Consider the following 22955-nt stretch of genomic DNA (forward strand, 5'->3'; position numbering starts at 1 on the left):
CAAGGCCCCCAAATACTGTACTGCAGAAAAAAATAGTGCCATACACAGTCCCCCACATAATAATAGTGCTCCCCAAAGTTCCACAAATAGTAATCCTTCTCTCTCTTTATTAGTAATAGTTTGCCCAATAGTGATCCCTAATGCTTCCTTAGTAGCAATGCCCTCTATACTGAGCCCAGTAAAATAAATGCCCCTACAGTAGCCCAAGTAGTAATAATGCTACCATTGTGCCAGTATTTATAATGCCCCCTACAGTGCCCCCTCTAGTTCTAATGCTACCCTGCAGTAATAACCCCCCGGTAATATAATGCCCCCGTAGTGCCAATATATAATGTTCCCCCATCAAGTGCCAGTATATAATGCTTTTCCGTCCCCCCTCTAGCGCCAGTATATAATGCCTGACCTCTAGTGCCAATATATAATGCCCCCTTGTAGTGCCAGTATATAACAGTGGAAGCGCTCATTAGTAATGGTGCCTCCCTGCCAGCCCCCTTCCCTTTACATAGAGCTGTGGAGAATCATGGACTTTTTGGAGATTTATGAATCCTGGCCAGATGATGACGATGGTCACCTTATGCTATCCGAAATTTTTCTAGGCATGCTCTATAACCTATGCAGAGGTCAGGAGGGAGTAGATGAGCTGTGATATCACCTATTTTGAATGGTGGATCCTGTGTTATCTATACAGAAGTGGTATCTGGCATTGAAATTATGCAGAAAATTAAAACAAAAGGCGCCAAAATTCAAAAAAATATTCTATTTGATATAAAACGTGATTTAAACAATAGGTCATTTTCTGATGACACATTCCCTTCAAATTTCAGCAGTCCTATTTCATGAACTGACTTTTATAACCACCTGGAGGAGGAACTCCAATCTGTAATGGGGTTCTCCAAGTTGGACAGCCACTTTAACATGTAAACAATATAAAAGCTTCCTATTTGGGGTTTTACTGTACTTATGTGTTATAGATATTGAAGTCGATAAGAAGTAAAATAAAGATTTTTTTCACCATGTTTTTTTTTTCTTTTGCAGCATTTATAATTTGTGCACTGAGTGTCCTGACAACATATGCAGTGGAAGCCATAGGAAATGTGGAGTCATGGAGTATCGCACTTCTTATTGTATTAATTTTACTCATCATATTCATTGTTTCAATCATCTGGAGACAACCTCAGAACCAGCACAAAATCACGTTTATGGTAAACACACACATTACTGCTCGGCACTGCATCTTACACTACCTTCTTTGTGTCTAGACAATAATGTACGGCTATAACTTATATCTGAGGGGGTGATGTCAAGTCGTGGTGCCTTTCCTCTAGTTTTGGTTCTAGAAGTTTATAAATAAATTGACCTCTGGGCATACCCATTTAACAAGGGAATGGTAACACCCAGTTGGCAATTTATTTATAAATTTATAATAAGAATAATAGATGGACGGCACAACATACAATTAAAAGAAGGGATGCTCCAGAATTGTTGTTTTCATGGGATGCAAGTAGTTACTAAAACAGAAGTGTCAGGAGAGGTGACAATTCCTCTTTAAGGTCTCTTATTATCAATATGTAAGGTGGTGGTCAAAAGTTCCTCTCCATAGGCCAATTGCACCACATAGCTTTCAATTTTGTTAGCATCAGGCTCTTCCCTAATGAATATTTCTACTGTCAGCTACCATGGTGGGACATGGTGGCAGCATTACATACCGTTGCCCAGTGGTGTAGCTAGAAATTACTGCCCCCCCCCCCCACCCCATAGCAATTTCTTTGTAACTCCATCCTCCAGTGTAACCCCCATACTTGTGGCTAGTTAGCTGCTCCATCCGTTCCCTAAAATGTTACTGTATAAATGTCATTGTATATACTGTTCAGGGGACCTGAGAATAACCTCTTTTAGTCCTCCTCCTGGGTGGGCTCATTCTAAATTCAGGCCCCAAAGCAGCCGTCTCCCCTGCTCTTCCCCTATAACTACACCCCTGCTGTTGCCCACAACTTCTTGAACCAGTGGACCTTGAAGTGCACAAAGAGTATGTGTGGAGCACTGTACAAACCCGCTGAATACAATATATTATAAATCATGCATGTCATATGTAATATGATGTTTTTTATACATATAATATTATACTTCAGGGGGAAACATGACATTTACCTCCTCTTACAAATAACTTTAACTCCAAACCTAAATTCATAATGCAAATTCCTCATCCAGTTCCAATTCTTATTCTTCACTATCTGTAATGTCTACATTCAATCCATAAAGCAAGTTCTCATGCCATGTTCATGACCCAGGATAACATTATAATATATTTATGTTTGAAATGTACCTTTCTAACTACAGCCAAGTATACCATTTCTGTCCAACAGTAGTTAGCGGTTAGGTTCAAACCACACCTTTGCATCCTGTTGAAAGGTAATTGTTTTTTGTTGGGGAAATGCACTATGAAAACAGGATGCAACAGGACACAACCGTGGTGCAGACTCCCCTTTTTGTCCTTTTGAAGAAGAGGATGCATATGGGACCTGCTTTTGTATTATAATAATGGCAACATTGTCTATCCTGTGGCATCCTGTTTCAAAGGTACCTTTTTTAACCCCTCAGTGACCACCCATACGCCTTTTTATGGCGGTCACTAATGGGCCCAGTCTAAGCGTTGCATGGGTCCCCCGTGCAGCGGGGAGCAGGGGCCCAGCTCTCACATGAGAGCCGCGATCCTGTTCAAACATCCCGGACCAGCAATGGTGCCCGCCGCATGTAAAGTGCTGACAGAGGGAGCGAACTCCATCTGTGTCCCATCAGCACTCCGCAAATGCGATCGCGGGGTGCCGATGTGTGTGAATGCTGGCTGGGGTCCCGTGTAGGCCCCAGACCAGCCTTGAGTAATTTCCAGAAGGCTGCGCCTCTCTGGCACCAGTCTGCTGGTCAATTTCAGAATAGCACTGATATTAAAATGCAATGCACTATAGGGATAATGCATTGCATTTTAAAATCAATCAGAATGTTGTCTGTTACAGTCCTCTTGTGAGACTATTAAAGAGAACCTGTCACCTAAAAAAACATCCCAAGCTGCCAGCAGTACCTGAGAGTAGCCAGCAGTGTGTTTCTGGCGATTATTTTCTTCCTGGAGGCAGATGCAGTAAAAGCTCTAAAAAGCGTTCTTTTATTCCCTGCCCGTGCAATTTTCTAGTCATGCTTTAAGTCAAGGGGGCAGCGGCCTCCTTGCTTCAAGTCAAGGTAACCGCGCTCCCTTACCTGCCCCTTCGCCTGTGACTGACAGTCGGCAGTTTGACAAACCCAGCCGAACTCTGGTTCATAAACACTGTCAGTCACAGCGATGGGGCAGGTAAGGGAGCGCGGTTACCTTGACTTGAAGCAAGGAGGCCGCTGCCCCCTTGACTTCAAGCATGACTAGAAAATCGCGCGGGCAGGGGATAAAAGAAAGTTTTCAGAGCTTTTGCTGCATCTGCCTTCAGGAAGAAAATGATTGCCAGAAACACACTGCTGGCTACTCTCAGGTACTGCTGGCGGCTTGGGATGGTTTTTGGAGGTGACAGGTTCCCTTTAAGTGGTAAAGAAAACAAAAACATTTATTCAATAAAAAAGATCCCATAAAAAAATACGCTTTTTTTCCCATTGAAAATACGCTTTTCAATATAAAAAATTGCAAAAAACTCTCCCCCATATGTTTTGTATTGATGCGTCCGTAACAACCTGTACTACACAAATATCATGTAAATTATCTCCTATGGTGAACACTGTAAAAAATAAAAATAAAGACAGAATTGCTAATTTATTCTTAGTTGCCAGCGAAAAGACATAACAAGCGATCAAAAAGCAGCCATTTACTCTGATATGATACTAATGAAAAATACAATTCGTCCTGCAAAAATCAAGCCCTCACACAACTCCATAGAAAGAAAAATAAAAAAGTTATGGGTCTTGGGAAGCGGCAACGGAAAAAAAACGATATTAATTTGGTATCACTGTAATCGTAGTGACCCAGAGAATGAAGATATTATGTTATTTTTTATACCCAAAAATGAACGCCATAAAAATTATATTGTAAAAACACAGTGGCAGTACTGCTGTTTTTCCCATCTCTCTCCCAGAAAGAGTTAATACAAGTTAATCAGAAAGTTATGTGCACCCCAAAATGGAGCCATTAAAAGCTTCAACTTGTCCCGCAAAATACAAGCCCTCATAAAGCTTGACGGAAAATAAAAAAGTTATAGCTCTTGGAACGCGACGATGAAAAAAGGAAGGAAAGCGCTTGGTCAGTAAGGCCCAAAACAGGTCACTAAGGGGTTAATCAGTTGAATAACTGTGCCTTAAATATGTGGCTAGTCTAATAAGCTGTATCGACTCAAGTTATCTTTTTACCTTTTTCCGTACAGGTTCCACTTCTACCAGTTCTGCCGGTTTTCAGTGTCCTGGTAAATGTGTACTTAATGGTACAGCTGAGTGGTGACACGTGGATCAGATTTAGTATTTGGATGGCTCTTGGTAAGTAATACCATACTCTTATTGTCTGAAGTCATTGGAATATTTTTAACCTTAATATATATACACTGTATATATACACTCACCTAAAGAATTATTAGGAACACCTGTTCTATTTGTCATTAATGCGATTATCTAGTCAACTAATCACATGGCAGTAGTGCCAATTGGCCATCGTTTAAATGCCACGGGCTACCTGAGCATTGTTTCTGACCATGTCCATCCCTTCATGACCACCATGTACCCATCCTCTGATGGCTACTTCCAGCAGGATAATGCACCATGTCACAAAGCTCGAATCATTTCAAATTGGTTTCTTGAACATGACAATGAGTTCACTGTACTAAAATGGCCCCCACAGTCACCAGATCTCAACCCAATAGAGCATCTTTGGGATGTGGTGGAACGGGAGCTTCGTGCCCTGGATGTGCATCCCTCAAATCTCCATCAACTGCAAGATGCTATCCTATCAGTATGGGCCAACATTTCTAAAGAATGCTATCAGCACCTTGTTGAATCAATGCCACGTAGAATTAAGGCAGTTCTGAAGGCAAAAGGGGGTCCAACACCGTATTAGTATGGTGTTCCTAATAATTCTTTAGGTGAGCGCACATATATATATATATATACAGTATATATTTTTTTTTTTCTTTATCGATTCACAAGTCCATTATACATTGTCCTATGCCAAGCCAGCAGTTTGGACTTAAAGGTTGACACCCATCACAATCCAGAAACTTGAGTTTTCAGAGATATCCAATAATAGCTTATTTTCTTTGTGACTTCTCTTACCCTTGGCTTGGGGTGAATTATCAGATCTCAGTATACTACTGTCCAGCCAAACTCAGTGGCTGGACAATTGTATACTAAGATTTACCCAGGGGAGCAAAGAATGAGGATCCCTTTTGATGTCGGGAGACCGTTATGGCTGCCATCATACTTATTGGACTATTGGCTTAACCAGTTTAAAAAATCAAGTTAGAATAACATTTATAGACTCCGCGTGGCCATTCTTATCTTCACAGGTGACTGGCAGGTGCTGTTTGGTCTGCTTTACCTATCTTTGTCTCTGCCACAAAGAAAAATGGCAGCCAATGAATCACTTTCTTTGAAAAACTCAAAGAAAGAAAAAGTGACCAAAAGTTCACTTTTTATAAGATTTCTTAATTGTGAGACCTGCAAACATCATCTCCAGATTTTAAGCTGGCCACAAACATGAGATAATTGTTGGCCGAATCCCATGATCCCAACAGTCGTTTCCTGATTATGACCATTTCATTTTTTAAATCCAAATGACTACAGGCTATCAGGTTGTCAGAAGAATGATTTACCATGCTGGATTTTGCATCCGGTAGTTGATTATAATCTGAAGTCTATATTATAAAAGGCTGATTTCCAGCATCTGATGATCTTGATCTGTACTTACAGTGGAGGAAATAATTATTTGACCCCTCACTGATTTTGTAAGTTTGTCCAATGACAAAGAAATGAAAAGTCTCAGAACAGTATCATTTCAATGGTAGGTTTATTGTAACAGTGGCAGATAGCACATCAAAAGGAAAATCGAAAAAATAACTTTAAATAAAAGATAGCAACTGATTTGCATTTCATTGAGTGAAATAAGTATTTGAACCCCTACCAACCATTAAGAGTTCTGGCTCCCACAGAGTGGTTAGACACTTCTACTCAATTAGTCACCCTCATTAAGGACACCTGTCTTAACTAGTCACCTGTATAAAAGACACCTGTCCACAGAATCAATCAATCAAGCAGACTCCAAACTCTCCAACATGGGAAAGACCAAAGAGCTGTCCAAGGATGTCAGAGACAAAATTGTAGACCTGCACAAGGCTGGAATGGGCTACAAAACCATTAGCAAGAAGCTGGGAGAGAAGGTGACAACTGTTGGTGCGATTGTTCGAAAATGGAAGGAGCACAAAATGACCATCAATCGACCTCGCTCTGGGGCTCCACGCAAGATCTCACCTCGTGGGGTGTCAATGGTTCTGAGAAAGGTGAAAAAGCATCCTAGAACTACACGGGAGGAGTTAGTTAATGACCTCAAATTAGCAGGGACCACAGTCACCAAGAAAACCATTGGAAACACATTACACCGCAATGGATTAAAATCCTGCAGGGCTCGCAAGGTCCCCCTGCTCAGGAAGGCACATGTGCAGGCCCGTCTGAAGTTTGCCAATGAACACCTGAATGATTCAGAGAGTGACTGGGAGAAGGTGCTGTGGTCTGATGAGACCAAAATAGAGCTCTTTGGCATTAACTCAACTCGCTGTGTTTGGAGGAAGAAAAATGCTGCCTATGACCCCCAAAACACCGTCCCCACCGTCAAGCATGGGGGTGGAAACATTTTGCTTTGGGGGTGTTTTTCTGCTAAGGGCACAGGACAACTTATTCGCATAAACGGGAAAATGGACGGAGCCATGTATCGTGAAATCCTGAGCGACAACCTCCTTCCCTCTGCCAGGAAACTGAAAATGGGTCGTGGATGGGTGTTCCAGCACGACAATGACCCAAAACATACAGCAAAGGCAACAAAGGAGTGGCTCAAGAAGAAGCACATTAAGGTCATGGAGTGGCCTAGTCAGTCTCCGGACCTTAATCCAATCGAAAACCTATGGAGGGAGCTCAAGCTCAGAGTTGCACAGAGACAGCCTCGAAACCTTAGGGATTTAGAGATGATCTGCAAAGAGGAGTGGACCAACATTCCTCCTAAAATGTGCGCAAACTTGGTCATCAATTACAAGAAACGTTTGACCTCTGTGCTTGCAAACAAGGGTTTTTCCACCAAGTATTAAGTCTTTTTTTGTTAGAGGGTTCAAATACTTATTTCACTCAATGAAATGCAAATCAGTTGCTATCTTTTATTTAAAGTTATTTTTTCGATTTTCCTTTTGATGTGCTATCTGCCACTGTTACAATAAACCTACCATTGAAATGATACTGTTCTGAGACTTTTCATTTCTTTGTCATTGGACAAACTTACAAAATCAGTGAGGGGTCAAATAATTATTTCCTCCACTGTATATGTTTATATTCTATCCATTGGTTTCTATTTCATGCTCTTGGTCAGTGTAGGCTTTATGAAATCGTGTGACTATGATTCATGTCTACTGTATGGGAGGCTTAGGAGTTGGAGCTAACCACACAGATTTTTTACTTTTTCTCTTTTCTTTAATACAATGTAAAAATGAAGGAACATTTTAGAATTTTAGGATTTACGATTCTTTTGTGATTCAGAATGTGTCATTTTAAACTTAATTTTACAGTATATTAACAAGTATGTCACCTACATGTAATGTTTCTTCATTTTATAGTATGTCTTTATATGCACTCATGAACACAGCTTAGTGCACAACTTATTTTATACCAATTTTCACTTCTTTTGAAGGTTTCCTGATTTACTTTGCTTACGGCATAAGAAATAGTTTAGAAGGCAAACCCAAAAAACATGACGAAGAGGATGAAGATGGTGACTCTGACAACAGTGTAACTGAAGAGAAACTGCCAGCAAAGGAAAACGAAGAGGAAAACGCAAAGGAAAGTGATCATTTTATTTTGCACGAAAGGACAAGTGAATGCTAGTGAGATCGGCACTGTGAGAAGATGTAAGAGGCACCATTCATTCAAGCCACACACTGTACCTGCTTTAGGTTATGTTATCCATTTGAAATGAAACGTACTGTGCACAATGTGGTGGGATGCCAGAAGATGAGTGTCAGAAGAAGCTCTGCTGTATGGATCCATGTGTTCTGCCAAAAACAGCTACTTTCTAGATTTTCCAAGTCTCCTAACAAGAGGAGCTTGAGGCCTTGCTGCTACATTGCTTGATTTTGTATCCGCATGTCTTAAGATGTGTATGCTTCTCACTGATTGCATCTAGAGTGCAACCAGAACCTCAACCTGCAATTTTTATTTTTAGATTGGGCAGTAGGCCACATTCCTGAATTTCCTTTTATTTTCAGTAAAATGCAAAATGTAGTTTATCTTTATTTTTTGGTAACCAACAGCATTCATGAGATCAGCAGCAGTGTCCTAATATACAGTAACGTGTATCATATACATCACCTTTAAAGTTTTTTTTTTTCTAGGACTTTAATATTGTTGACCTATCTTTAGCAGATGATATCAATGATATTGGCTGGAGTTCGACACCCAGTATACCTGACAATCAGCTAATTGAAGAGAATACAACTCACTGGAGTCAGACACAGCTCCATACACCACGTAGTGGCCGGTTATGGTTACTGCAGCTCAGTCCCATACTAGTGAATGGTTATTCACATATTTATAACCTCTTTGAGACAGCCACCCAACATTGCAATAAAAACTGGTCTTCTGGAGAATTTGTCCTCTCTAAGAAGATAGTCAGGATGCATAGTGTATGATAGCAGAAAATCATTCATAGGAAATCTAGTTTAGATAAAAGGGTAGTCTTTATTAAATAGGTGGTCTTTTTTAAGTGTGTGCCTATATTGTTAACAGGGCAGAAATGGCCTTACTCCTTAGCCTATTCGTATTCCTTTTGCCATATGGCCACACACATGACATGGATTTTGACCACCATTAAAGTTAGAATATTACAACAATACTATAAAAGCTCAGGGTTATTTCATGTTAGGATAATCATTGTTGTCATAGATGAGCCCAGAAACTTTAATAGTCCTCAGGAGAGTGAGAGACTCCTTTAGTATTTTAGTATTCCCTTAAAGGATCTTAAAGGGGTTGTACAGGATTGGAAAAACATGGCTGCATTCCTCCAGAGAGGGCACCACTCTTTCTCATAGATTGTGTCTGACATTGTAGCTCAGCTCAGTTGAGTTGTAATACCGCTCAAAACCTATAGACAGAGGAAGCGCCATTTCTAGACAGGTGTGGCCCTGTTTAACACTTTAATTTGGGACATCTTTAATAATTTATTTAGGATTGGTTTCTAAATTACTTTTATTGTAGAGTTATTGCTTAGAAACTAGTTATAATGTGAATTGCAATGCCATTTTATACATTGTAAACATTTTTGTGAGCAAATCGTAGATTCTAGCAAAGAAGCAAAGAACATGAACCTGAAGCCATTACTTGCACACAGTGCAGGCAGCCATTTTGAACAGGCCTTTAAAGTGGTTTTCAAATTCTTTTTTTAAGTAATGGGAAGCCCCTCTGTCATATTCTCAGGCTGCAGCCTGTGACATATTGTTTGGCTGCAGAGCTAACATTCTGTATACCTCTGCAGCCAGTCACTGGTCTCAGCAGGAAGGTGGGTGCAGAGCTGGATTAGAGTGGGTGCAGGAAGGGAAGATTCATTATTTTTATCAGATCCACCAACACTTTGATATAATAAATAAAAAAAATCAAACAACCCCTTTTTGACCCAAACAAACCCTATTACTATTTATTGTATAATGGGGGAATTTATTAAGACTGGCATCTTTTCTACTAGTCTTCATACCAAATAGGCTGGAGTAAAATGCGCTAAGGTCTCTGCCCATCGTCTGCCAGTCCATGCACAAGAAAGGCAAAGCTAAACCCGCTATGAGCTGCTGTAGACTTGCTCATTAATGTACATCAGTTTCTGGCATAAATTATGGTAAATCTGCTGACACATGGGAGGCCACAGCCCCCTGTTGTTATGCACCATAAAAACTCAAAGTCACAACCAACATGTTTATGCAAATTATGCTTGTTCAAAAAGTGACTTTTGATTCCCCGCACACTCAGCTTTCCAGAGATGTTTCCTCTCTTTCAATACAACAAAAGTGTATGACTTGATTTCTTGTTCCTGCAAATATCCCCCTTTTTCTTGATTGCTTTGTATCCAAAAGCTGCATTATTTCTACTGCAGTCCTGTAATCCTCCTTGTTGAGTGTAACCTAAAATGAGTCTGCATCGCATGGAAGGGTAGTTTATTATATAGAATGTCCACCCTCCTGTGGCAACCGCTGTACTACTAGCTACATGTTATCAAAAGGTGACCACTCATTCAGGACGGAAGTGGTTGCTAGGCAACCTGAAGTACGAATGCACTAAAAGTGAATGCTGCACACTGATTGTGTATTCATTTTGTGTATTCAGTTACTGCAATGGATCTAGGCTTTAACCTCATGGCCCACTCTAAGGGATTTTTGATAAGCATTGTAAGTAGTAGATACTGATTAAGAGCTGAGAACCCATGCCCTTAAAGGGGTTTTCCGGGAATACTATAGTGTTTAATAGATATGCTCATGTGGTTGCTTACCTCATATACATCTTCTCCATGTTTTTTTTTCAATTTGGACTCCTCTGACCTGTTTTCACCATGAAGACCAATCACTCTGGCTTGTTTCCATCCTGTATCCAACCAAACCCATGATGCACTTCTTTCTCTGCCACAGCTCCAGCACCGCCCCGACAACACCCATCTAGTTTATAGCTCCTCCCACCGAGCTAGTTATATAGACACTCCCCTATCACTGCCCCTAACAATCAGCTAGTTTATAGCTCCTCCCACCAGGCTAGTTCTATAGACACTCCCCTATCACTGCCCCTAACAATCAGCTAGTTTATAGCTCCTCCCACCCAGCAAGTTATATAGACACTCCCCTATCACTGCCCCTAACAATCAGCTAGTTTATAGCTCCTCCCACCCAGCGAGTTATATAGACACTCCCCTATCACTGCTCCTTTATGGACATACCATCACAGGAAACAGGAAAGAGCTGCATCGACATGGTCATGTGACCACCACCCAGAACGGAGCATTAAATGTAAAAAGAAATGCATTATAAAATTACAGCTACCTTTATAAGTGACTACTTTAAAGGCTGTCAATGCAAACCGGAAACCCCTTTAAGTATTCAGTGGTCAAAGACTACCTGATGGCAATGGATGTTTTCCTTTAAGGTGGATTTACATTGGGTGACTAGAAGCCAATTATCGTGAAGGAAGCGTTCCTTCCCGACAGTCGGCTGCTCGCTCAGTGGAGGTGAAGGGCTGCATTTACATGCAGCGATCACCTCTACAGTATGAGGATGAGGGATCACTATTGCAATTGCTCATCCTCATACAGCTACAATGTTTCTGGGCAGCAGATCACTGTTTAGACAGCACAATCTGCCTGCACTAACAACAGATTCACCCGATAAATGAACGTTTCGCTCGTTCATCCGGTGATTGACGGCATCTTTAGACAGGCAGATCGCTGGGGACGTGCGTTCACAGGAATGTTCGTTCCCGATAATCTGCCCGTAGATTGCCCTGTGTAAATCCACCTTTAGTGTTTCCTATTGTTGGTTCATACTGTCCTAGTGCATTGTGTTAATTTAGAATTTTTTCATTATCTTGTACAGTAGATATCGTTATTTACAAAGTATTTGCAAACTACCAGTAAAGTAGTAAAATAATAGCACAATTAAATAAACACTGTATTGGCAAATACTGTTTATGCAGGTATGAAGAGTTTGCTGATAACTATCTAGTCCTATATCTATACATACAGTATGTCTATTCATTTATTCATAGTCTAACACTGTTACAGTAATGGCCCTAAGCAATAATCATTACATTTACCATAACTAAATATATTTTGTATTTTATACACTTTGCTAAATCTGTAAGAGCTATGCTTTTCTACTATAATAAAACCAGGGTTTATCTTTTTGTATAAATTTGTATATTTGTTCTATTTCTTATATTGAAAGTGTTATTTTTTTCTTTTGTTGATATATGGAGTATTGGCAATTTAAAGTATAGAGTACAGTCTTGGTATTACTTAAGAAATAAATACATTAAATATACAATCAGTTTTTACTGATCTTTTTGCAAGTGGTATATTCTCAAAGTATTTTACCTGAAATTTTAAGAATAAACTAATCACCCTTTCATTTTAAGGGGTTTTCTCCTCATGATAAATTCCTCCTGATAGGTCAGGCCACGTGATTGATGAACTTGATGTTACATGGCTTAGGCAAAGCCTCAAGAAGGTTGTAGTCTTCTCAAACATCTGATAGGCGGCGATCCAGGGTGTTAGACCCCACCGATCAGACACTGATGGCCTATCCAGAAGAATTTATCATGAAGGGAATATTTGAACTTAATTTTCCTTCAGTCTGCGTTGTAGCACTTTGCGCCAAATTTATCAAACAGTGCACGTTGCTTGTTAAATTTGGCCCATCTAGAAACCTAAGACTTTTGTCTAGAAATGCTACTTGGCTTTGGAACTTTTTTTTGTAGCTTTATATAAAAATCCTAGTCATAAATCTAAAGTGAAACTCATTAAGGCTACTTTCACACTTGCGGCAGGACAGATCCGACAGGCTGTTCACCATGTCGGATCCCTCCTGCAGCTATTTCGCTGTGCCGCCGGACCGCCACTCCGTCCCCATTGACTATAATGGGGACGGGGGCGGAGCTCCAGCGCAGCACGGCAGGTGCACGGCGAAAGGCTGCCGGACTAAAATTACTGCATGTCAGGCTTTTTAGTCCGGCGGCCTTTCGCCGTGCACCGCCGTGCTGCGCCGGAGCTCCGCCCCCATCCCCATTATAGTCAATGGGGACGGAGCGGCGGTCTGGCGGCACGGCGAAATAGCCGCAGGACGGATCCGACATGGTGAACAGCCTGTCGGATCCGTCCTGCCGCAAGTGTGAAAGTACCCTTACATAAGTAAGTACACTCATTTTCTCACCCACTTTCCAAAAAGTTGAACATTTTTCTTTTTGCTATAATTTGCAAGAATTCTGGATACAGAGCTTGAAGATTAAAAGCTATACAATTCATAAACTTTATTTGCTGCACCATATATATCTTTGAGGAATACTGTTTTGTCTAGTTGTTAAAAATTCTACTTGGCTATTTAAGAGGCTGTTCACATCACGCATTTGTCCCACGTCTACATATATGTTTGAAAAAAAGGATGTAAAAGCGTAGTACACTGATTTTCCATCCTGAGTAAATTTAAAAAACTTACAAGTTATTGGATACTTTTTTTTTGCAATAGAAGCTTATGATGATGGCATCCATCTGAGACATCCTTTTAACAAAATCGTATATATATAGTAGCTCACCCCTCCTGATATCATGAACAGGTGCTCACACTAAATGGGGTTCACCCCAACCACACAGGAAAGTTAAATAGTTATATAGAATATAGTGGGCACTCAATACCTGTAGCTACATATAGGGTACAACACATTTATTTATTATTATACAATATACATATATATAACTCAATAAAATTCTAAAATGGCAATTAGTATACTCATAAAAGTTGCATTAATACATTCCTAAAAAATTCCACTTATATAAATTTATATCCTGTGTTGAAAGTTCATATATCAAAGTCCGTATGCTGTATTAAAAATTCCTATAAAAATTTGCCGCATCAATTGGCGATAAAAAGGTATTAAATTCTAATGCAGTTCACTTGATGTGCTGTATACCAAAAATTAGTACGGATGTACGGGGTAATGTTCAATATTTCCAGGGATGGTATATTGCAGTATATTGACGGTACTTACTGCGTTAGTCCACTCTTTTTATATATCTCTGACCGTAATGGCGTCCCACTACAGATCAGGTCACTCACCCTTCTTCTTATGGGTTATGGCGTGTATCGCTCACCAATTCGTCCCGATGTCAGTTCCCACATTCATTCAATGGCGCTCTTCCTGCTTGAGTTCAGCGTCCCACGTGTAGTGTCACGTGATCGGAGCTTTAACACTTTGTAACGTGATCTCTGCTTTGTTCCAGAGGCGGTACCAACCTCTATGCGGAGAATCACTCGCAGGTGCTGTGCGCAATTTTTTGGAAACAGTCCTTGTTGGATACTGACAATAGCTTTGGAAATGCTGTACAGTTTCTTCTTTAACGCTGGGATCTCATCCGCTATCGCTATACGCGTTTCGGGGTTCCGTACCCCTTCATCAGTAGCTACTGATGAAGGGGTACGGAACCCCGAAACGCGTATAGCGATAGCGGATGAGATCCCAGCGTTAAAGAAGAAACTGTACAGCATTTCCAAAGCTATTGTCAGTATCCAACAAGGACTGTTTCCAAAAAATTGCGCACAGCACCTGCGAGTGATTCTCCGCATAGAGGTTGGTACCGCCTCTGGAACAAAGCAGAGATCACGTTACAAAGTGTTAAAGCTCCGATCACGTGACACTACACGTGGGACGCTGAACTCAAGCAGGAAGAGCGCCATTGAATGAATGTGGGAACTGACATCGGGACGAATTGGTGAGCGATACACGCCATAACCCATAAGAAGAAGGGTGAGTGACCTGATCTGTAGTGGGACGCCATTACGGTCAGAGATATATAAAAAGAGTGGACTAACGCAGTAAGTACCGTCAATATACTGCAATATACCATCCCTGGAAATATTGAACATTACCCCGTACATCCGTACTAATTTTTGGTATACAGCACATCAAGTGAACTGCATTAGAATTTAATACCTTTTTATCGCCAATTGATGCGGCAAATTTTTATAGGAATTTTTAATACAGCATACGGACTTTGATATATGAACTTTCAACACAGGATATAAATTTATATAAGTGGAATTTTTTAGGAATGTATTAATGCAACTTTTATGAGTATACTAATTGCCATTTTAGAATTTTATTGAGTTATATATATGTATATTGTATAATAATAAATAAATGTGTTGTACCCTATATGTAGCTACAGGTATTGAGTGCCCACTATATTCTATATATCCTTTTAACAAACACATTGGGGGTCATTTATTAAAACCGGCATTTTAGATGCTGGTCTTGAAAACCTCTATATCTGGCGTTGGATCCCCCGAAGTTATGAGGAAGTGCCGGCCTCTACATATCTTTGGTGTATCCAACGCCAGTCTAAATGTAAGACAGCTTCTTAGCTTTCTTACATTTAGACCATTTTCTACGCCTAAAACAGGTGTAGAAAATGATGAATGAAACAGGCCTGCCGACTTGTCCTCTTCCCCACCACGCCCATTTTTTTACACCTGGAGTGAGCGGGGAAAGTCGCAGATTGCAGCACAACTAATCGTTGCACCGCAATCTGCACCTCAAATACTCATAATTTAGGCGTATTTCAGGATAATATATTACCCCCATTGTGTGTAGGTTAAACATGTGACAACAATGTGATATGAACACAGCCTTAATCTGGGAAAGCTGAAATGTTCCTGAATAACTAATATTTTGGGATAGAGAGTGGTCTGGAGGTGAATCCCTGCATGAATACATAGATTTGACATTGGTAGTTTAGAAAACCTGGCTAAAAGGTAGAGCTGTATTGTCCGCCATACTGGTTTCAGGATCTGAGGAACAAATTTATCTAAGATACATGGGGTTTTATTTTGATGAATATTTTATATATGGTGAATGGTATAACAGGGAAAAAAGCAGTATGCCAGTATGCGAGATTGGTCACTTCACCTAAAATAATAAAGTCATACATACCCATAGATCACCCTGCAAAAATGGAGTCCTTAAACAGCCATAGAAGGAAATACAAAAGGTTAATGGGTGTCAGAATATTGTGAAGCAAAGAAATTATGTAGAAATTTGGTATCACTTAAATTGTACTGACCCACATAATAAAGCTAGCGTGTCCTTTTTCACACACAGTGAACCTTGTAAAAAGAAATCCCATAAAGCCTTGGCACAAGTGCACTTTTCCCCCCAATTTTACAACATAAAAAGGTAACTGCCATTTCACTACCAAAAATGAAATTCCTAACATACAGTATGTGTCGCTGAGGGTAAGATATTCATGAAGCTTTATTTTTCAGTTCATTTTACCTAATGTCTGTATTCAGCCCTTAGCCAGCCTATTTCTCTGTGCCGCTATTTCAGCATCTTCCTAAGATGGCCTCTGTTGCACTTCCTGTGGTGATGTTTGCCCTGTCCTTGAGGCCATCCTGTATTTCCCTCACTTCCCATAACCCCTTGCTCATCTCACATGAGCTAGTAGGACCAATCAGAATGCATATAACTTCCCCACTACCCCAGAGCAGTGTGTATCCTCTCACATACAGCTAACCAGAGACAGACAAAACCAATCAGAGTGCAGATAACTTCCCCACTACCCCACAGCAGCGTGTATCTTCTCACATACAGCTAACCAGAGACAGACAAGACCAATCAGTGTGCAGGTAACTTCCCCCACTACCCCAGAGCAGTGTGTATCCTCTCACATACAGCTAACCAGAGACAAGCCCTGCAATTACATGAAATAAGTAAATATTTTTTTTTTGCCTCTTAATAGTCACATTAAAAGTTTTGAGGTATATATAGTGTATTAAATAACTTTTATTATTTTATTTTTATGGGGAAAGAAAAAAATTGCAATTTTTACATTATTTTGTGGAATTTATTTACGGCGTTCACTGTGTGGTAAAAATAACACCATTTTATTATGTGGGTCACTACACTGATAATCACACATAGTCACATTTCTATATATTTTTTACTATCTTTCTCTCCTATCAGCTCTGCAGCTGCTCCCTCATTCTCCTCTGGCATTTCAAGATTTCAAGATTTCAGACAATACCGGAATGAAAGCAATATGTTCAGTACAGGGGAAGATATCACTGATTGGGAGGCATTGAATGCAGCTGAAAGTGAAAGTAAAAGCAGGTTTTACCCGCAATTATTCCCGACTCGATTACTAACAGTGATTTCTCCTCTGTGTGTATGAAAGCCTGGAATGTCAGCTTTCAAACAAGACCAGTGGAATGTTTCTAGCTGCTAGCATTCAGGAGATAGCAGCATCTAAAGCAGCCCTCCCCTCTCCACAGGGCTGTGCTTCTTCTCCCAGTCCTCTCCCCAGTACTCAGGACTGTGCTCCTCCTTCCAGTGCTCTCCCCAGTACTCAGGGCTGTGCTCCTTCTCCCAGTCCTCTCCCCAGTACTCAGGACTGTGCTCCTCCTTCCAGTGCTCTCCCCAGTACTCAGGGCTGTGCTCCTTCTCCCAGTGCTCTCCCCAGTACTCAGGACTGTGCTCCTCCTTCCAGTGCTCTCCCCAGTACTCAGGGCTGTGCTCCTTCTCCCAGTGCTCCCCCATCTCTTGTTTATAATACAGAGGAGACGGCTGCACATGACAACGCTGTGAGAAGAGCCTGCAGAATAGGAAAGTAGCACACATCTCCGGGAGTTATTATCAGGTAAAGCTGAAAAAGCACTTATACAGCAGGCTGTACTATACCATTAGGGTATAAAAAATTAAACCGCAGTTACACTTTAATAATTTCTTTCTAGCTTTCTGTTGCATCGTATCGAATATTAAATGATTCAATTGGAAAGGACAAATTGTCCCACAAAAATTCAAACCCCCACGACTATGAATAAAGAAAAAAAATGAGAAAGCAAAAAATCGAAAATGACTGCGGAAAGAAACCAGGATGACCGTCCATCCATCTAGTGTATAGAAGGTAGTGAGCCTTTAAAGGGAACCTGTCATCTGGATTTTGGGTATAGAGCTGAGGACATGGGTTTCTAGATGGCCGCTAGCACATCCGCAATATCCAGTCCCCATGGCTCTGTGTGCTTTTATTGTGTAAAAAGAAAACGACAGTATCTGTCACTGGATTTACTGGTTTACATTTAATACTTAACTTGCATAGGGAAGAGTGAGCCATTGGCCATACACAACACACACTGGAGGTCACAAATATTGTTTTAAAGAGGTCTTCCGGCATCATTTATTGATAGACCATCAATCAGTTGAGCAGGGGTCTGACTCTGCACCCCTGTTGATTGTACGAGCGCTGCCCCTATCTGTACCTTTTATCTGTGAACTTCTAGCAGCAATAGGAGAAGAATGGCACAACATAGAGTCGAAGAACAGGTCATCCAGAATTGTCATTCCATGTGGAATACAAATATTTACCTAAAGAGACATGTCAAGGATGGAGACAGGTCCTCTTGGGTTGGCCATTTTCTGGTTACTGCTGATGAATGTGTTTGTGATATAATTTTAAGGCACTTACTAATATAGTCTTTGATATTCTGGACCATTTTCTATTTTTCATTACATTTGCCCCTTTTGTGTTGGCCACACGGAGGTCTGGTACACAAAAAGGGTCATGTGACCAGGCATTACATTTCTATACAAGTTTGTGTCAGAATTTATTGTGCTACATGTCTTTGATTAAAAAAAAATCCAATAAGTGTATGTTTATTGGTTTGCGCAAAAGTTATAGCGTTTACAAACTATGGTACAAAAATGTGAATTTCCGCATTTTGAAGCAGCTCTGACTTTCTGAGCACCTGTCATGTTTCTTGAGGTGCTAGAATGCCAGGATAGTATAAATACCCCCCAAATGACCCCATTTTAGAAAGAAGACACCCCAAAGTATTCGCGGATGGGCATGATGAGTTCATGTATGATTAAAAAAAAATTCACAAGTTAGCAGAAAATGACACTTTCTGAGGAAAAAAATTATAAAATAAAGTTTCCATTTCTGCTAACTTCTGGCAAAAAAATAAAAAAATCTCCCACGTACTCACTATGCCCCTCAGTGAATACCTTGGGGTGTCTACTTTCCGAAATAGGGTCATTTGTGGGGTGTGTTTAATGTTCTGGCATTTTGGGCATGGCTAAATTGTGAGCAACCCTGTAAAGCCTAAAAGTACTTGTTGGACTTTCGGCCCCTTTACGGACCTAGGCTGCAAAAAAGTGTCACACATGTGGTATCGCTGTACTCAGAAGAAGTAGGGCAATGTGTTTTGGGGTGTATTTTTACATATACCCATGCTGGGTGAGAGAAATATCTCTGTAAATTGACAACTTTGTATAATTTTTTTTTTTTAAGTTATCATTTACAGAGATATTTCTCTCACCCAGCATGGGTATATGTAAAAATACACCCCAAAACACATTGCCCTACTTCTTCTGAGTACGGCAATACCACATGTGTGACACTTTTTTGCAGTCTAGGTGCGCAAAGGGGCCCAAATTCCAATGAGTACCTTTAGGATTTCACAGGGCATTTTTACGCATTTGGATTCCAAACTACTTCTCACGCTTTAGGGCCCCTAAAATGCTAGGGCAGTATAAATACCCCATAAGTGACCCCATTTTGGAAAGAAGACACCCCAAGGTATTCAGTGAGGGGCATGGCGAGTTCATAGAAGTTTTTTTTTTTTGGCACAAGTAAGGCGGACTGAACGGTGAGGCGGACTGAACGCAAGTATGCGCACAAGATCAGGCCTGATAGGGCGAACACTGCGTTTTTTGTAGAGCCTAAGGTGACCCTAATGTAGTGATATAGATCTGATTGCGATCAGTCTTGATCACTTACAGATACTATATAGTACTAGTGCTGATTAGCGACAGCGATGACGCTAATCAGCGACTAATCAGTGACTGTGGTGGGCTGGGCGCTAACTACCTAACAAGTAGGAATTGCGGACCCATTCATTTCTATGGGGACAGACTTTGTCCCGCTCGGATCCGGAATTGCGGATCTGCACTTCCATTCCGCAAAAATACAGAACATGTCCTATTCTTGTCCGCAATTGCGGACAAGAAAAGGCATTTTCTATATAGTTCTGGAAATGTCCGAGTTTTGCGGATCCGTGGATCCGCGGATCCTCAAAACACATGCAGACGTCTGAATGGAGCCTTACAGGGGGGTGATCAATGACAGGGGGGTGATCAGGGAGTCTATATGGGGTGATCAGGGGTTAATAAGGGGTTAATAAGTGACAGGGGGGGGTGTAATGTGTGTGTGGTGATTGGTGCTACTTACAGAGCTGCCTGTGTCTTCTGGTGGTCAATCCAAGCAAAAGGGACCACCAGAGGAGCAGGTAGCAGGTATATCAGACGATGTTAACAAAACAGCGTCTAATATACCTTTCTGATGCGATTATTTTAACATCTACAGCCTGCCAGCGAATGATCATCGCTGACAGGCTGTAGTATAACTTCCGAGCAGCGCGACGCTGTGAACGGGAAATCTCGGGTCTCACGAGATGACGCCGATAGGCGTCATTGAGACCTGAGAGAGCCGCCGCACTGACACCTTTCGGCATTAGTGTGACGGCAAGAGGTTAATTTCCTCTGCACCGCTGAAGGATGCACCACATTTATGAAAAGGCTCAGACCTGATCAAAAATTAGGCATATCCTCCGGCTGTCTGTTCATCTAAACAGAAATCACCCCCCCCCCCCCCCCATCAGCGGCCATCTTATGGACAGGACCTCTGTGTAGAAAGCACAGAAGATTTGCTTAATGAGGGGACATAGCTTATGAAATATAGCACATGTCTGTATTACTAAGTGCCATATAGTCATCAGTCATCAGTATATAGTCATACACTTTGGTCATCAGTTGCCAGAAAGTGGCCAACCTCTTTAATTTCTAACTCTATAGCACCATTGTGTCCTTTGAGCAGCAGTGTAGCTTTATGGGGGGCAGAGGCCCCTCTGGTACATAAGAAGAAACCACTCATAGAGGCGACCTTGACGTGGTGAGTGGCTTATTACGCTTTGGCCAAAATGTACACTAATGCCTCATTCAACATCCAGCACAGAGGCAGGGCAGAGCGCTGGTTGCAGAGTGCGATTGCATTTGTGTTTTTGCATAAGAAGAAACCAGTATAACTAATGGCAGATTCTAGATCAGTCCGTCTTCATGGGTGCTCGTCAATGGTTGACCCATCTCCACCCAAGGATCCATTTTCCAATATAGCACAATTTTAGACAGTACACAATGTGATTTTCAAATATGCTTATTAATTCATTTTAATTCAGCCGTAGGCATCAGAGTAGCAATGTTTCGGGCCCTTCTAGTGGTGGGCCCTTTCTCAAGCAAGTCTTATGTGCTTGTCTATACATGTCAGTCGACCCCCGCAGACAAACGTGTCAGACTTTCTTGAGAAAGGCTCCCCCCTAGAATTGCCTGAAACGTTGCTACTCTGACACCTACGACTGAACTGAAATTAATTAATATATTCACGTTGGTGTGCTGTCAAAAATTGTGCTATAATGGCATATGCTACGTAGGTCGGGCCCCTGTTACAGATTTGGCATGGGAGCCCAGGAGCTTTATGATACAACTTCATCCTCTAGAATTTATTGGCTGCCTCTCCTGAATTTCAGATGAACTAGAAAATGGTTTTCTATCCTCTGTGTGGTCAAAAAGATTTACCATAAACTAAGGCCCCTTTCACACGGGCGAGTATTCCGCGCGGATGTGATGCGTGAGTTGAACGCATTGCACCCGCACTGAATCCCAACCAATTTATTTCTATGGGGCTGCTTACATGAGCTGTGATTTTAACGCATCACTTGTGCGTTGCGTGAAAATCGCAGCAAGCTCTATATTCTGCGTTTTTCACGTAACGCAGGCCCCATAGAAATAAATTGGGTTGCATGAAAATCGCAAGCATCCGCAATCAAGTGCGGATGCGGTGCGATTTTAACGCACGGTTGCTAGGTGACGATCGGGATGGAGACCCGATCATTATTATTTTCCCTTATAACATGGTTATAAGGAAAAATAATAGCATTCTGAATACAGAATGCATAGTAAAATAGCGCTGGAGGGGTTAAAAAAATAATTATAATAATTTAACTCACCTTAATCCACTTGATCACGCAGCCCGGCATCTCCTTCTGTCTTCATCTTAGCCTTGTGTAGGAACAGGACCTGTGGTGACGACACTCCGGTCATCACATGGTCCATCACATGATCCATCACCATGGTAAAAGATCATGTGATGGATCATGTGATGACTGGAGTGACGTCACCACAGGTCCTGTTACTGCACACAGCTAAGATGAAGACAGAAGGAGATGTTATAAGGTAAAATAATACAATCTACAGAACACCGATCCCAAGCCCGAACTTCTGGGAAGAAGTTCGGGTTTGGGTACCAAACATGCGCGATTTTTCTCACGCAAGTGCAAAATGCATTACAATGTTTTGCACTCGCGCATGTTCCCGCAACGCACCCGCACATTTTCCCGCAATGCCCGTGTAAAAGAGGCCTAAAGGGGGCTTCTCCAGTGGCTGCTAATTTTCTTAAATGACAAAAAAAAAATACAATGAATTAATAACATCTTCAAGACGATCGGCCTTAGGCTCCTAAATAGTTCAAATAAAAGGTATCAAATCACTCCATTTATTGTCAGTCCTGCTCCTTGCAGTCATAATCGATGGTGAAGTCAGACTGGTTGCTATGTGTGACACTTTTTGTCAGAACTTTTTTCGCCCTTGTTGCACGTAGCAACTGATTCATTGATCTTTTATCGTTTCTAGTGCAGTTCACAGAATTACTTCTGAACTCTGTTTGCTTTGGGTAACAAGTAAACGGGAGAAGCGTGATTAGGGTACGTCCATATCTATGGCATGCCTTATCTGGAACAAATGCCGGCTACCAGCCAGACAAAAACCGTTGCATGAAATGTTTTGTGTCAAGCCGATCTCTGGCGTTTATGCTGGAAAGCAGTCGCATCACCGCCCAA

At 41.2% G+C, this 22955-nt stretch overlaps 1 protein-coding gene across 3 annotated transcripts in view; it reads left to right on the forward strand.

The window, feature by feature from the left end:
• Window positions 1-10950, forward strand: part of SLC7A2 (solute carrier family 7 member 2) — a 119160-nt gene extending 108210 nt beyond the window's left edge. For all 3 annotated transcript variants that reach the window (XM_044299596.1, XM_044299590.1, XM_044299604.1), the window contains exons 10-12: window positions 1036-1202; window positions 4392-4500; window positions 7904-10950. In XM_044299596.1, coding sequence (XP_044155531.1) covers window positions 1036-1202; window positions 4392-4500; window positions 7904-8097 — 470 coding nt within the window. In that variant the 3' untranslated portion in view covers window positions 8098-10950. The remainder of the gene's footprint in view (window positions 1-1035; window positions 1203-4391; window positions 4501-7903) is intronic.
• Window positions 10951-22955: the final 12005 nt, after the last annotated feature.

Source organism: Bufo gargarizans, chromosome 1, assembly GCF_014858855.1.
Source record: "Bufo gargarizans isolate SCDJY-AF-19 chromosome 1, ASM1485885v1, whole genome shotgun sequence".
Lineage (NCBI taxonomy): Eukaryota > Metazoa > Chordata > Amphibia > Anura > Bufonidae > Bufo > Bufo gargarizans.